The sequence below is a fragment of the Emys orbicularis genome, chromosome 2, assembly GCF_028017835.1.
Source record: "Emys orbicularis isolate rEmyOrb1 chromosome 2, rEmyOrb1.hap1, whole genome shotgun sequence".
Lineage (NCBI taxonomy): Eukaryota > Metazoa > Chordata > Testudines > Emydidae > Emys > Emys orbicularis.
The window spans coordinates 185645927-185662935 of record NC_088684.1 but is presented as its reverse complement, the minus strand read 5'-3'; the positions used below and the strand labels follow the sequence as shown (position 1 = coordinate 185662935).

The 17009-nt window shown below is 39.9% G+C and overlaps 1 protein-coding gene across 2 annotated transcripts in view; it reads left to right on the top strand.

Moving 5' to 3' along the window:
- FHOD3 (formin homology 2 domain containing 3) overlaps window positions 1–17009 on the top strand; it is a 652884-nt gene that overhangs the window by 606885 nt on the left and 28990 nt on the right. For both annotated transcript variants that reach the window (XM_065398378.1, XM_065398377.1), the window contains 2 exons: window positions 3515–3705; window positions 5179–5371. In XM_065398378.1, the coding sequence (XP_065254450.1) occupies window positions 3515–3705; window positions 5179–5371 (384 nt within the window). The remainder of the gene's footprint in view (window positions 1–3514; window positions 3706–5178; window positions 5372–17009) is intronic.

Here is a 17009-nt window from a genome sequence, read left to right as displayed (position 1 = left end):
GTCGACGGGGGAGCCTGCCTGCCGCGTGTGGACCGAGGTAAGTTCGAACTAAGGTACTTCGAACTTCAGCTAAGTTATTCACGTAGCTGAAGTTGCGTACCTTAGTTCGAATTGGGGGGTAAGTGTAGACCAAGCCTAAGGTGCCACAAGTACTCCTCGTTCTTTTTGCTGATACAGACTAACACAGCTACCCCTCTGAAACCTATACTCTCTTGGCAACTCTCCTTCTGACATTAGCCTCAGTCAGGTTCAGAATATACAGGCAAGTTACCCTCGTTAGTTTGGATTTCCAGTTTCAGTAATTTGCACTTACTGCACCAGCACAGGCAGCTGTGCTCAGTTCACCCCATGGGAGAGCAGGTGGTATTTTCCCTGCTGTGCTCCCTCAGAGGTTCTACCAGAGGCTGGTAGCCTCAAACTGTAGTGAAGGTTCTAGCACATCCTTCATCCACATCCACTCCTCAGCTAGCAATACCCCTTTTGTGGCTGCATTGGTTCTTTGCAGGACCACAGTGGAGGGGAAGCTGCCAATTGCTCTCTAGACTTTCTGCTCTCTAGAAACTAGAGAACCTTTCCCAAACACATTGTCTTTTGACCTCTACAGACCTGATAACTCAGAACTCTCACTGATTTCAATGCAAGCTGTTGTAACTTAAGATGAAAATTAATGAAAAATCCTGCACTGTGCAGAGGAGGGATTGGGGGAGTTCCCCACCCCGTCTGGAAAATTCTTTGTGACCCCAAATTTTGAGTCCTACAGTCTTCTGGGCTCCATTTTTTTTCTAATGGGGATACTGGTATTTTGTCTGCTGTGTGCATTTTATATTTCCAGTCTATGGTGAGCTGCAATATGTTTGTCATCAACAGTCAAAATACTGACCTGGAGAGGGATTTTTTTTTAAATAGGCATTGATACCCTAACAAAAATATAACCCCCCACAGCTGCCTCGCCTGCAGGGCTTTTCTAAATAGCAGAATGGATCAAAGGATGTTTTTATTTCCTTGTGCAGAGGAAAAATTCATCACTTTGTAAGTCAGAGCAAAAATGAATCAAATCAATACCAGGTTATATCAGGGAGCTTTTTAATAATAATACATTTCTTATGGCTAAACTCAGTTAGTATGACTCTCAGCAGTTGGTACTGTATATAGTTGAAAACTTTATTCCATCTGTAACAAACTTTAATTTGAACCAAGGTCAAGAATGCATTAAAAAAATAAAAAGCTCAGAGTGAGATCCACCTACACTCAAGATAGGGCTGGCTTGGGACGGTTTGGATCCCAATCCCATATTCCTCTAATTTTGAGGTAGTATGTGTCCAGGGCCAGTTTCTTTATTGTAGTTACAGTGACAGCATAACCTGGCCGTAAATCATTGCCCAGGGAGGGATTTCCCCAGAGTAAGCAAGATAATTGTATGGAGTAGAGCCTGAACTGGGACGGTTATGCCACATGACCTCTCTGCTGCCAGCATGGTAGGGAAAAGGGATCATGACTGGGGGAAATGTATCGTAAGCTCTATTTTCGGTCCCTTCTGATTCTAGCAACCTAGCATAGGTTATAAAAGCCTTTAGGCTGCTCTAACACAGCACAAGAGTAACAGTCATGCACAGAATAGCACCAGGATCAGGAAGTGCAAAGGAGAGCTTCTAAACACCCTTCAAACAGCACGCTGACTTGCAATCAGCATTATGGCCACAATTAAAGACCTGGCCTCCAGCACCCTGCTTCAGGTCCATCTTACAGAGATGTGTCTGAGTTTCAGTGTTTGGGTTTACCTGAACTTTCCCTGAATCCAAGAGTTCTGATTCCAGTTCAGGCTGATTTCGGATTTAAACCAGTAATGGTAAAATATAAAAGCTGTAAGATAAAATTAATTTGCACAGCCCACATAAGTGTGAAATAACATATGAAATATGTAACAGTTATACAAATCGGAAATCACTAAGCCTCATGAGATTGTGCTATGTCTTTGGGAGGTGGATTGGAGCAATTCAGGCATAAAGACCTTGGATGTAATCCTGGCCCCACTGGAGTCAATGGCAAAACTCCCATTGATTTCAGTGGGGCTAATATTTCACCCTTTATCTGTATATGCTTGTATCACCTTCTTCGGTCATTTAAAATGTCTTGTTATGTATGTACTTAGTCAGCATTATAATTTTGGTTACGGACATGTTACCAACAATGAACAATTAATAACTATATTAATTTCCTATTATATATGATAAATTATATATTACTAAGTTTTGTTAAAACATCGTATGTACTGTTGTGGGACTACAGTGTTCTTATCGCAAAAGCAATTAAAATTAATAAATGAATAGCTGCACTGCATAGGAATATATTCAGTTAGAAACCTTTGAAAATAACATTTACTAAGCTACAGTTCCTTCAGATCCTACGAGCAAGAAGAAACCCCTTATACAGAACTGTATTCTGTTTTGCAATAAGAGATGGGCCAAAAATACCAGACCCAAACATCCGCAAACTCTGGCATGTTTGGAATCTGAGTCTAAATCTGTATTTTATGGCTTAGGCTCATCTCTACTTTGAACTGTTGTTTGAAAATAAATTTATTCTTACTTGGGAAGTCAAGGAGACCATGTTAGAGACTTCTGCTGTTTCCATTTGCTTTGTGTATGTGCTGTACTGTGGCTGGATAGTTCATGCATACTCCCCTGTTTTTATAAACATATCCAAAATCACTTGCGTAGACCACTGCAATTTGAACACCTTTTTTGGTTGATGTATAAGAGAGAACCTCTGTTTCACCTTCTTATGGAATTTATTGGCTTCTCTCCTGATAAGTGTTACTGAGGATGTAATAATTTATTTTAACTGTGTTGACACAGACTTTCAAAGCTATTAGAAAGATTGTGTTATAAGCTAACAGTGTAATACTTTGTATCAAGAGATGCAAGTTTGTACTGAGATCACTAGATAACACTTCCTTTGAATAAAACTTGAAGTTCTGGCACGCGAACTGACCATTTGGAATACAACATAGTCTTTCAACAAGACAGTGCACGGGGTAGGGACATACCAAGGGGAAACATTGGCATCTAGACACTATAGTGATTGTCAGACACATTAAAAAGCTGTAAGGTGGTAGTGAGAAAGAGAGAAGAAAAAACCTTTTTGCTGCCTTGGTGCATGCACAAATTTTCTGATCTAGTGCAGTTGACTGCAAAGAGAAGGATCTACTAAAACATTTTATACAAGTGTAGCAGAAAATTAAGATATTCTCCTTTCTTTAGATGTTACATCTATATGGCAACCACACATAGTTACATTTCTTTTTGTTTCAGAATTTCTCTAACATTTCACATGCTTACACTGAGGGTAGAGACACGGACAAGTATTACTATCGTATTAATGTATATAGCAGTGTCACTGAAGCTACATCTCCCTCCCCACCTCCTTGTTGTATAAAGATGAAACAGTTCAGATACCCAAGGTTACTGCTGTGGTGTTTGAGATCAAAGTGGCTGATGTCTTCACTTGTTTTTAGGTTGACTTTGAACAACTTCAGGACAACTTATGTCAGATGGAGAAAAGGTGCAAAGCATCATGGGATCACCTTAAGGCTATAGCAAAGCATGAAATGAAGCCAACGCTGAAGCAAAAAATGTCTGAGTTCCTTAAAGACTGTGCAGAGAGAATCATAATTCTGAAGATTGTTCACAGAAGAATAATTAACAGGTACAGCATTAGGGCACTGATGGGAACAACCTCAATTACTTATTTCAATGTGCTTCAAACCACGTTTCAAGACGTATGTTTACCAACATATCTGTTGTGAGTTCTTTATAACAGATGTTCATTTGTTCCCGATATTTCCTAACTTCAGCTGAATATTGTATTTCTGCTGAGAAAAACAACGACTGACAATTATTTTCTTACATATAACTACACGCTGTGGTAAAATCCTGAAATCCTACTCAGGCAATTTCCTTGTGTCTTTAATGATATATTTGCCATAGTAAAGATTGAGTAACAAGTTCTGTATCTGGAGCTAGTACTATACGTATCTTATACAATAATGATGATAATACCTCTCTCTTATGTAGTGCTTTTCATCCATAGATCTCAAATTGCTTTACAAAGGAGAATGGGATCATTACCCCCATTTTGCAGATGGGGAAATAATATATAGTTGTACACAGAATTACCAAAGGGAGTTCAAACAGGCCCAAATGTGTGAATGTACAGATCTGGGATGTTAGTTCAGCCCATCTGTTTTCTCATTCATAAATTCTATTCCACCTTCTAAATAAGTAGTACCCCAAATATAGCTGAGTAGTAGTGAAAGCAGGAACTTACAAGTTTCCTACTGGGTTTATCACATATATTGTGTTGGATTTGAAAATAAGTAGAATAGTGTTTTCTTTACTTTAAATTACATAATGTAACTACTAGTCTAAGCCTCTCCAAGATACCTTATTTATTCAGTCACATCTTTCATTTCCATTGTAATGAGTGTTTTAATTAGCATGGACACAGTAGATAAAAATAGATTCACAAAGATCTATACATTCAGTAGTCCATTGTGAATAATGTGGTACAGAAAGCAGGAGCAGCAAAGCTGCAAATAATACAAAAAGCTGTGAGTAATACTGAATCAACAGTAAAGTTGTGAACTCAAAACACCCCAGACTGAAAGTATTTGGATGTTACAACGTTTTATGGTTTTCTTTTTGAACTAGAAATGCTTCTCTTCCTGTGTTGCTAGCCTGTAAATCTTCATTCTTCTTGTCTAGACTTTCCCCAACTTCTTAACAGCCTCTTTGAAGTTGCTTAATACAAACAAATGGAATTAAAACATAATTTTTTTTCAATATCTGAAATGAAATTGTTCATTCACATGCCAAATTGGTAAAATAAAATGAATGGAGTTTCATAAACATCTTATCTCTTATATCAGCATGGGGAAATGGGTTGGGATGAAGTTATCATAGACTAGCCATTTATTTGCATTATGTTTTTAATTATAAACCATGCCAGTGATGTTTAAGGAATCCATGAAAATTCCACAGCATGAAAAAAAAAAAAAGATGAGAGCTCAGAAGACAATAAATGGATCAATTGGAATCTTTTTTACTGGAAATCTAAAGTTTTTGAATGTTGTTTTTTTTTTCATTTTTAAAAGCTGTCATTAATTCATTTTGTTTTTAGGTTCCATGCATTTTTGTTATTTATGGGTCATCCTCCTTACGCAATCCGTGAAGTCAACATCAATAAGTTCTGCAAAATTATTAGTGAATTTGCTTTAGAGTATCGCACCACCAGGGAACGAGTTTTGCAGCAGAAGCAGAAACGCGCCAACCACAGGGAAAGAAACAAGACCAGGGGGAAAATGATCACAGATGTAAGTGGCAAAATCAAATCCACTGTGGCAAGTATTTGTGAAGCTTTCTTTTTAGTGAATGCCATACTTTAGATGTTATGCTTCATTCACTAACCTTCCTTTAAGGATTCCCTCCGCTATGAATAATGTACTCTGTATTCTTTGGTAAATCAATATTCTGTTTTTCTTTGTCATTGACTATAAAAGCTTCTGGATTCATAGCAGCTTCTGGATTTGGACAAAACAAGATTAAGTGTTCATAAAGAAAATCTTCCGCATGTTGCATGGACAAATTCATGCACAATGTCTGTTTTCAACAAAGAATAGAGTAGGAATTGAGGGCACCTTACTGAAGAATATGGCCAAGAATATAAATAACACAACCCTAAAGTTAAGCTGCCAAATCATTCCATATATCAATTTACTGACCACATATTTAGGTGCTTATATACGGGTTTAGGTGTGTAATATTAGGTTCCCATTTGGGAAAGTCCTGACTTGCAAACTTAAATATTATAGTGTTTTATATGTATAGTATCTATTTTTTATTATATAAAAATATATTACATAAGAGTCAAGTACGGCCTCTTTCAGATTTTATTATAGATTACTAATTTAGATTCTCTTTAGCTGTTACCTGATAAATTTCGCTGACTCTGTTCAGGCTACTTTGGTAAAAATAAGATGAACTTTCTCTTGATCTCTAAAGATCCTCTGATTTTTTTTTTTATCTTCTTTTAAACTGATGCAGTTTCACTCAGTCCAAATAAAGTTTTAAGAAGTGCCAGTACTTAATAAAAGTTTCCAGCTGTCTCAAAATCCAAATCTGGAGTTTCGATTAGACATGAGTGGTTCATCGCATATGAAGCTACCCCTATCCTGTCTTTGGCATGAAAAACCCAAAGCTGATTACAATTTTATGGCCAACAGCTCAGACAAGTTAGGTAAAGAAACAAAATGCATCAGACCCATATTGGGATTGTATTTTAAGTTGTTGACTCACAATCATTTGTAGATCTTTCCTGGCAATAACCTTTCAAATTTTGGAAATCTTCCTCATCTGGGAGAGAATTTTAGAGCCACATTATTATCTCAAAAGATTTTCCTTTTGGACTAGTCCCAGGTAAAGGAAGGGCTCTGATTCTTTGCAAAGGGTTTAAGGAAGACATGAAAAATTTCAGGTCTAGTATTAGGGAACTGAAGCTTTATACTTGCATTGCTAATTTCTCTGTAACATTCTTGAGGAGTTAAAATGTGACACTAACCCAAAGGATTGGCAAATTAAATATTTAATTTGCCAAGTAGCATCAGCGCTTTTCATCAGTTCAGATAATGGCAAGGGGGGGTGGGTTCCTGTTATGCCAGTATACCATGGAGCGTTTCTGTATTAAAGGACCAGAATAAGTGGCAGCAACAGGACTGAAGGAGCTTCTTCGAGTTCTTTTGCATCAGGAAGTGAGAGAAGGGAAAAGTGGCCATTCATCTGCTCACCAGAAGAAATATCCAGGGAGATGGAGAGAGGAAGTGGGCCTGCATGCTGACCCTATCACAGTAGAACAGGATGTAGGTACAAGCCAGTGGTCAGTCACTAAAGATCTGAGCCAGGGAGGTGGGCCATTTCCTGAAGATGTGAAAACAGGAGAGAGTGAGTGATTGGGCCTTCCCCAGAAGGGCTTGTTATAGGAGAGGGAAGAAGAATAATCAGACCAGGATAGTATTTGTATTTGGGAGAAATTGAGTATCATCTGAGCAGTAGGATCCCAGCTACAAATATCCTACATGTCTGAGTTGTAGGATATATGCTTAGCATTAATTCACAATTATATGCTGATCCTATGAGCTGAGAAAGCCTAACGGAGTGAAGAGCATTCTCTAAAATTCTCCATGTGGAACCTCTAAGAACATAAGAATGGCCATACTGGGTCACACCAAAGGTCTATCTAGCCCACTATCCTGTCTTCCGACAGTGGCCAATGCCACGTGCTTCAGAGGGAATGAACAGAACAGGTAATCACCAAGTGATCCACCGCGTCGCCCATTTCCAGCTTCTGGCAAATAGGGGCTATGGATACCATCCCCGACACATCCTGGTTAATAGCCATTGATGGACCTATCCTCCATGAACTTATCTAGTTCTTTTTTGAACCTTGTTATAGTCTTGGCCTTCACAACATCCTCTGGCAGAGAGTTCCACAGGTTTACTGTGCGTTTGAAGAAATACTTTCTTTTGTTTGTTTTAAACCTGCTGCCTATTAATTTCATTTGGTGACCCTTAGTTCTTGTGTTATGAGAAGGAGTAAATAGCACTTCCTTATTCACTTTCCCCACACCAGTCATGATTTTATAGACCTCTATGATACCCCCCCTTAGTCATCTCTTTTCCAAGATGAAATGTCCGTCTTATTAATCTCTACTCATATGGAAGCTGTTCCATACCCCTAATCATTTTTGTTGCCCTTTTCTGAACCTTTTCCAATTCCAATATATCTTTTTTGAGATGGGACGACAAGATCTCCATGCAGTATTCAAGATGCTGGCGTATCATGGATTTATATAGAGACAATATGATATTTTCTGTCTTATTATCTATCCCTTTCTTAATGGTTCCCAACATTCTGTTCACCTTTTTGACTGCCGCTGCACATTGAGTGGATGTTTTCAGAGAACTATCCACCATGACTCCAAGATCTCTTTCTTGAGCTGTAAAAGCAACAACCACCCATCCTAAGCAAATATTAATCCTGACACACGTTTGTCAAATTAATCACATTTTTGTTGTTAATTTCTAAATCCCTGTTAAATGAGTCTATAGGTCCCTACATTGGGAACAAATATTTAATAATAGGCTTGTAACGGGGCGGCGACTCACCCATGTGGCGCCTCCTGTCGGTCGTCCTGGGAATTAGCTCTTTGACCCAGGAGCACCCTCTGCAGACCGGTGTCTCGCCTTGCCTCTGGCCCTCGTGTCACTCCCGGACCCCGGTGCCCCTTCTGCCAGGGTTCTGCCCCCTGCAGTACCCCGCGGTCTCTCTGGGTCCTCCCCCAGGGAACCCCCAACCCCCTATCCCCACCTCGCCTCAGTCTTTGGCTACTGCCAGTCACCATCTAGCCCCCGCTCACTGGGGCAGACTGCAGTATAATTGCCACTCATCATTGGCCAGGAGAGTTTGGACCTGCTGCCTCTGCCTACCCTTGGGCTGCCCTGTTGCAACCCCAGTACCTTTCGGCCCTTAACAAGGCCTGCAGCCTGGGGGGTTTCCAGGCCGGAGCTCCCCAGCTCGTCTGGCCTTTCCCCGGCCCAGCTCCCCTTTAGGTACTCTTTCTCAGCTCCCAGGCAGCCAGGCCCTTCTCCCTCAAGAGCTAGAGGGAGAGTCCTTCTCAGCTCCTGGCTTCATTGGCTTTTATAGGGCCAGCTGCAGTCTGATTGGGGCGTGGCACTGCTGTGGCTGCTTCCCCAATCAGCGAGCCTTTAGCTCGCAGCCCCAGCCCTCTCCCAGGGCTGGCTTCAAGCCCTTTCAGGGCAGGAACGGGTGACCACCCCGCTACAGGGCTCTTCTATCTAGCAGAGAAAGATTCAACACAATCCAATGGATGGAAGCTGAAGCTAGACAAATTCAGACGGGAAATAAGGCATAAATTAACAGTGAACGTAATTAACCATTGAAACAATTTACCAAGGGTCATGATGGATACTCCATCCCTGACCGTTTTTATCCATGATGACTCCAAGATGTCTTTCTTGAGTGGTAACAGCTAATTTAGACCCCATCATTTTATATGTGTAGTTGGGATTATGTTTTCCAATGTGCATTACTTTGCATTTATCAACCTTGAATTTCATCTGTCCTTTTGTTGCCCAATCACCCAGTTTTGTGAGATCCCTTTGTAACTCTTCGCAGTCTTCTTTGGACTTAACTATATTGAGTAGTTTTGTATCATCTGCAAATGTTGCCACCTCACTGTTAACCCCTCTTTCCAGATCATTTGTGAATATATTGAATGGTCCCAGTACAGACCTCGGGGACACCACTATTTACCTCTCTCCATTCTGAAAACTGACCATTTATTCCTACCCTTTGTTTCCTGTCTTTTAACCAGTTACTGATCCATGAGAGGACCTTCCCTCTTATCCCACGACAGCCTACTTTGCTTAAGAGTCTTTGATGAGGGACCTTATCAAATGCTTTCTAAAAATCTAAGTACGCTATATTCAATGGATCACCCTTGTCCACATGCTTGTTAACCCTCTCAAAGAATTCTAATAGATAGGTGAGGCGTGATTTCCCTTTACAAAAAACATGTTGACTCTTTCGCAACAAATCATGTTAATCAATGTGTCTGATAATTCTGGTCTTTACTATAGTTTCAACCAGTTTGCCTGGTACTGAAGTTTGGCTTACTGGCCTGTAATTGGTGGGATTGCCTCTGGAGCCTTTTTTAAAAGTCGGTGTCATATGAGTTATCCTCGAGTCATCTGGTAGAGAAACTGATTTGAATGATAGATTACATACCACAGTTAGTAGTTCTGCAATTTCACATTTGAATTCTTTCAGAACTCTTGGGTGAATACTATCAGGTCCTGGTGACTTATTACTCTTTATTTTATCAATTTGTTCTAAAACCTCCTCTAATGACACTTCAATCTGGGACAGTTCCTCAGATTTGTCACTTAAAATGAATGTCTTAGGTTTGGCAATCTCCCTCACATCCTGAGCCATGAAGACTGATGCAAAGAATTCATTTAGTTTCTCCGCAGTGGCCTTATCGTCTTTGAGTGCTCCTTTAGCATCTCAATTGTCCAGTGGCCCCACCTGTTTAGCTGGCTTCCTGCTTCTGATGTACTTAACAAACAAAAAATTGCTATTACTTTTTGAGTCTTTGGCTAGCTGTTCTTCAAATTCTTTTTTTGGTCTGCCTAATTATATTTTTACACTTCATTTGCCAAAGTTTATGCTCCTTTCTATTTTAGGATTTAACTTCCACTTTTTAAATGATGCCTTTTTGCTTCTCATGGCTTCTTTTACTTTGTTGTTTAGCCTCAGTGGCACTTTTTTGGTTCTCTTACTATGTTTTTTAATTTGGGGTATACATTTAAGTTGAACCTCTATTATGGTGTCTTTAAAAAGTTTCCATGCGGCTTTCAGGGATTTCGCTTTTGGGACTGTATCTTTTAATTTGTTTAACTAACTTCCTCATTTTTATATAGTTCCTTTTTCTGAAATTAAATGCAATCATGATTGGCTGCTGTGGTGTTTCCCCCCCACCACAGAGATGTTAAATTTAATTATATTATGGTCACTATTACCAAGTGGTTCAACTATATTCACCTCTTGGAGCAAATCCTGTGATCCACTTAGGACTCAATCAAGAATTGCCTATCCTCTTGTGAGTTTCAGGATGCACTGCTCCAAGAAGCAGTCATTTAAGTTGTCAAGAAACTTTATCTCTGCATCCTGTCCTGAGATGACATGTACAGTCAATATGGGGCTAGTTGAAATCCCCCATTATTATTGAGTTTTTTATTTTTATAGCCTCTCTAATCTCCCTGAGCATTTCACAGTCACTATCACCTTCCTGGTCAGGTGGTTGGTACTATATCCCTACTACTATATTCTTATTATTCAAGCATGGAATTACTATCTATAGAGATTTTATGGTACAGTTGGGTTCATTTAAGATTTTTGCTTTATTTAACTCCACGCTTTCTTTCACATATAGTGCCACTCCCCCACCAGCACGACCTTTTCTATCCTTCCAATATATTTTGTACCCTGGTATTACTGTGTCCCATTGATTATCCTCATTCCACCAAGTTCTGTGATGCCTATTATATCAATATCCTCACTTAATACAAGGCACTCAAGTTCACCCATCTTATTATTTAGACTTCTGGCATTTATATATAAGGACTTTAAAAAATTGTCACTTTTTAGGTATCTGCCAATACGTGATGTAATTGAATGGGACTCTTTTTCATTTGACTGTTTTTCATCAGATCCTACCCATATTTTATCATCTTCCATCCTCTCCTCCTTACTAGGACATAGAGAATCTTCTGTCCGAACCATGTGCTCCTCCGTACCTTTCAGTTTTCCCCCATCCCTTAGTTTAAAAACTGTTCTGCGACTTTTTTAACTTTAAGTGCCAGCTATCTGGTTCCATTTTGGTTTAGGTGGAGCCCATCCTTCCTGTATAGGCTCCCCCTTTTCCAAAAGGTTCCCCAGTTCCTAATAAATCTAAACCCTCCTCTTATCCACCTATTGAGACCCTGCAGTTCTGCTTGTCTACCTGGCCCTGTGTGTGGAACTAGAAGCATTTCAGAGAATGCCACCATGGAGGTCCTGGACTTCAGTCTCCTACCTAGCAGCCTAAATTTGGCCTCCAGGACTTCTCTCCTACCTTTCCCTATGTCATTGGTACCTACATGTACCACAACCACCGGCTCCTCTCCAGCATGACACATACTCCTCTGTTTAAGGAGATTGCTTATGTGGGCATATTGGTGAATCAAGGACTTTCTGTGATCTACATGTATAGGAATTATCCATTTAAATGTAGTCAAGTAATGTTGCTTTTATTTCCCCCCACTCAGTTGTGGCACACGGTAAAATGTTTAGCTAATCTAATCCCAACAAAACCCACCCCCCAAAAAATTCATGAAGTCACATGATATTATTGCTAACTTTAGTTTTTCTGATTAGTTTATATTTCTATGCATGGAAGGGAAAAGATATGGCTGCTGTGCATAGTAAATATACACCTAGTAATGGAATATTCATTTCAAATTTTGCAGATGATAAAAAGTTATTCAAAACAGTTACGTTCAAAGCTGACTGTGAAGAGTTACAAAACTAGCTGACTGGGCAACAAAATGGCAGGTGAAATTCAACATTGATAAGTGCACAGTAATGCACATTGGAAAAAATAATCCCAGCTACACATATATAATGATAGGTTCTAAATTAGCTGTTACTACTCAAGAAAGACATCTTGGAGTCTTTATGGATAAAAACGGTCAGGGATGGAGTATCCATCATGACCCTTGGTAAATTGTTCCAATGGTTAATTACATTCACTGTTAATTTTTTGCCTTATTTCCCGTCTGAATTTGTCTAGCTTCAGTTTCCATCCATTGGATTGTGTTGAATCTTTTTCTGCTAGATTGAAGAGCCCATTATTAAATATTTGCTCCCAATGTAGGGACCTATAGAGTGTAGTCAAGTCAACCCTTATCTCCTTAACCTTCTCTAAATAGCTTGAGCTGTTTGAGTCTATTACTATAAGGCATGTTTTCTAATCCTTTAATCATTCTCATGGATTTTCTTTGAACCCTCTCCAATTTATCATATCCTTCTTGAATTGTGGTCATGAAGCCTGAACACTGTATTCCAGCAGCAGTAATACCAATGCCAAATATAGAGGTAAAATAACCACTCTTGTTCCACTCGAGATTCCACTGTTTATGCATCCCAGGATTGCAATAGTTATTTTGGCTACAGTGTCACACTGGGAGCTCGTGTTCAGCTGAATAACCACCGCAAACCCCAAATCTTCCCAGGATAGAGTCCCCCATCTTATCACTATGGCTTACATGAATACCAAGAAAATGTAACCTTTCCGATTCTAGAAAGAAAATACATATCCCTTTATTTTTTAAACCCACTCAACCAAAATCAGTCTTGAAGGGCGGAGGGTCAATTCTGCTGACCTTTTTGGATGCAGAACTCCCATAGACTTCAGTGGAGTTATTCACATGGAAGGGGCTTTAGTTCTGAGAAACAGACTCCCAATTTTTGTATTACCCTTTCACTTCTACAGACCTTTGCTCCTGACTTCTCTAGGTCACTCATAGTGAAATGAGTTTGGTATTGTTAATGTAATTCCCAATAGATGTTTCTTACATGGGAAAAGAATAAAAATGGAAGAATGGCGAATTGTCACAGTTACATGGGGAGGTTGCCTGCAACACTGCACTGCAATCACTACACTGCAGCTGGATTGCAACATATGTAGACATACTCAAAGTGGCTTTAATCTATCTAGCTCAGCTACCAGTAGCAGTGAAGCTGTGGCAGCACAGCACGGACTAGCCGCCCATATATGTACCCAGAATCCCAGGTGGGCTTGTACAACCTGTGTGGAAGCCTGTGCTTCCATAGCTTCGCTCTGCTGCTATTAATACTCGTACTAGCTAGATTAATTCTATCTTGTGTATGTCAACACGTGCTACAATCACCCTTCTTCCCACCCTTGATTGCAGTGTAGAAATAACCCTATGTCTGCCTTTAGCTAGTGATATCAGTTACGCACTTTCAGAAACAACACAATTCACTGAAAAATAACCAGGAAAGATAGGAAAGAAATGCAGTTATACACATTGATTAGTAGATAATAAAAGAATCTGTCCCCCAGAATTATGCAGCTGTCTTTTGCACAGTACCTTAGCGTTTCTATTCCAAAACCTCTATTTAATAGAAATAATATTTAAATATGGCAAAATCCCCGCCGCACGAATCCTAGAGTGATTTTTTTTTTTTAAAAAGGTCTCCTGAAATTGTGCTATGGCATGTGAACTTGATAGAAAAGTTGAATCCCTAGGATTTGAACTGGAAATCCTTTCAGCCTTAAAAGCCAGAGCTCATGCACAAAGAAAGCTAGGGGAGCTGCATCCAAGCTACATTCTTACAGTACTGTTTGGTAATGTTACTTTTGTTAACATTTTCCTAATTCAAAAACATTTCTCAATATATTTAACCTTTAAAGAAAGAAAAGAAGGAAAAATCCCATCTGGTTAATCTTCGATCTAGGAGATTTGAGTAATTCACTTGCTACTTTAACTCTTATCTTTAGTAACTGTAGGGCTGCATTCTGGCCCAGACTGTGCATCCACATAGGAACAGAGATTTGGTATGGGCATATAGGGATCCTGGGTGCTGTACAAACTGCTTACTCTCTTCCACCCAGAGCCGGTGAGAGAGAAATGGACAGACCTTTGATTCTGTCCCGCTCAGTACACACTGGCTACTGGAACTGAGCAAGCATGGTGGGGTGAGGGGTAGTAGTCTGCTGCTGATATAAGCCATCAGCAAATCACTTCTCCCTGGAGCAAATCGGGGAGCAAGAAGGAAATTGTCTTCTGGAGCCTGGAATGCTCCTGCTGTCACAATCTAACCTTTGTATAATAAATAAACTGCACAAAGCCTGGATTGCTTTCTTACTCTGGAAAATGCACTTAGCATTGTCCTCTGCCCCTTTCCCTTCCTTTGAATGCCTCTCACAGATTACTTTGTGTTTTTGCTTCATTTTTCCCCTTCCTTTTATTTTTCTCATCATTTTGTGTATGGATTAATATACAGATATGCTCTTACTTCCCAAGATGCTTCTATGGTTTTCTGTTTTTTATTTATTCACAAGAACTCTGCATAGCCATGTTTCAGAGGAATTAGTTTTCCCTGGAATTGCAAAAAAAAAATCTATCATAATGCGAATAACAAAATGAACATACCTGCTGAGGTCCCACTGCAAAATGTCTGGCTGCATTTCAGTGCCACTATGCCCAAAGGAAAACAAACAGCTCACTCTGAACCAAACATACCCTTAAAAAGTAATGTTAATATGCTTCTCAGCACTCTCATACAGCTAATCTTGTCATGTAGAGCATGCTGAAAACTAGATGAGTGCCAAAACAAATGAGGCTTTCCTATTTAATGATGAATGGTTTTGGAACAAAATGTATCAATCCCAGACAAAAATCATTACTGAACTGGAGATAAGATAAGAAAATATGTATTAATAACTCGCAGGGGGTGGGGAATTAATGGAACAGTGTATTTTTTAAAAACACACATCCAAAAACCTGGACATTCAGTGTTTGCATTTTACAAATATTAATAAAATAAATAAATGCCCTCCTATGTTACCACTCTGAGAACACTTCATATGAGATAGGTGTGGAGAACTGGGGAATATCTGTATTATTTTTCATGAATGGGGAGTGGAGTGTTTGTGTGATCTGTTACTTGCAATGGAGCTAAATCAAAGAGGTGGTTAAAAGGACCAAACAGGAATGGCAAAACAATAACAGGGATAAGAGTCCTGGAGGGAACAATGGGGAAGCTGTTAACTGGGGAATGTGACTCCATCCAGGTTTAATCTTCCCAACACTAAGTGTAGAATCAAAGGAGGACACTAAACCATTTGTGGACCCTGGGCCTAGAAAAAGGAGAGGGGTCAGGGGAGCTGAGAGAGGCTTCCCAGAGAGTGTCAGTGAGCACTGACAAGGATGCAAGGAGACGCCCAGACTGACTGAGAATCAGGGTCTATAGCTAACAGGTTACAGCATGGTGCCGAAGAGAAAGGGGGCACCAAGGCTAAGTCATGTTTCCCAAGAGGCTTGAGGAGAACACCAAGTATAGGCTCCCAAAGGAAAACTCCTACAGGCACCAAGCCCAATGAGCCTGCTAGATATCCTTGTTGGCAACCGGAGGGGTGTAATCTGGAGACTCAGTCAGAGAGTGGTTGGACTGCATGGTCCCATCCCAAAGAGAAGTGGAGGCATGGGCCTGTCACTGGAAAGGGATCTCAGAAGGAGCAGTCTACCCAGGAGCCATGACTCATATGGACATATGAAAAATTTTCCTGAGATTTGGCGGGTTCAACACTTGATACACTGGTGATAGGGCCTAAACTCCACAAATTTAAGGAAATCTTAAAATTCATATACTGTGGTTGCAGACTTCATAAACTACATCCACCATGGTTTGTGTAGCCTAAATGCAGGAGTACGCTAGGTTTAAATGTCTGCAGCACACAATCTAGGTGGTGAGGGATTAATATGTTTCTATGATTTCTGGTGCCTAATGTCAGGGAGTTAGGGCCCCAGTCCATAAAAGCACTTTAAGTATGTGTTTTATTTGAACCTGTTTAAAGTTAAGCACTTGCTTCGGTGCTTTGTTAAGCTGGGGCCTAAATTAGGAAGTCTTAGGTAGCAGCTGGATAGGTCTTTTACTTTTACGTAAAGTGTAATTATTGTTGTTAGACTATCCTACTTATATAGCATCCAAGAATCTCAAAGTGCTTTATAAATGTCCGTATTTTTAGCTTTACAATATCATTGCACAGTAACCAGGCATCATTGTAAATAAACCACAGATGGATTCAGAGACTTGCCCAAGTTCCAAAAGGAAATCTCTGGCAGAGCCAAGCATAAATTCCAGGTCTCCAAACTGTCAGTCCTATGCTTGAACCACAAGACCATCCTTCATCTCTTAAGAGTCACCGTGATGTTGGTGTTGCTGTTGTCTAAGGAAGAGTGAATTGAATCTAGTTTCTTTGGTCAAATAGGTGGTGAATGATATACACATTTGTATGTCCAATTTAATCCAGTTTGTATGTCCAGTGTAGCTGGGGCTACGCAGCTCAAGATCTCAATTTTGAAGTATGATGGCTAATATTTGTCTCATGTTTTTGGGCAGGGGTGGGAGGGTGTGGATGGGAACGCACAGGCAGAGTTAAGGTTGTTTGGGGAGGGCATTAACTCCACTTTTTTCATACTTTACAACATTTAGAGGTTTCTTTCAAATGTAAACTTTGAATTTCCTGGCTTCCAGACATGTGTGTTTCTTAGAGATACAGAAGAGATCCAAGCTCTAAGCAAAAA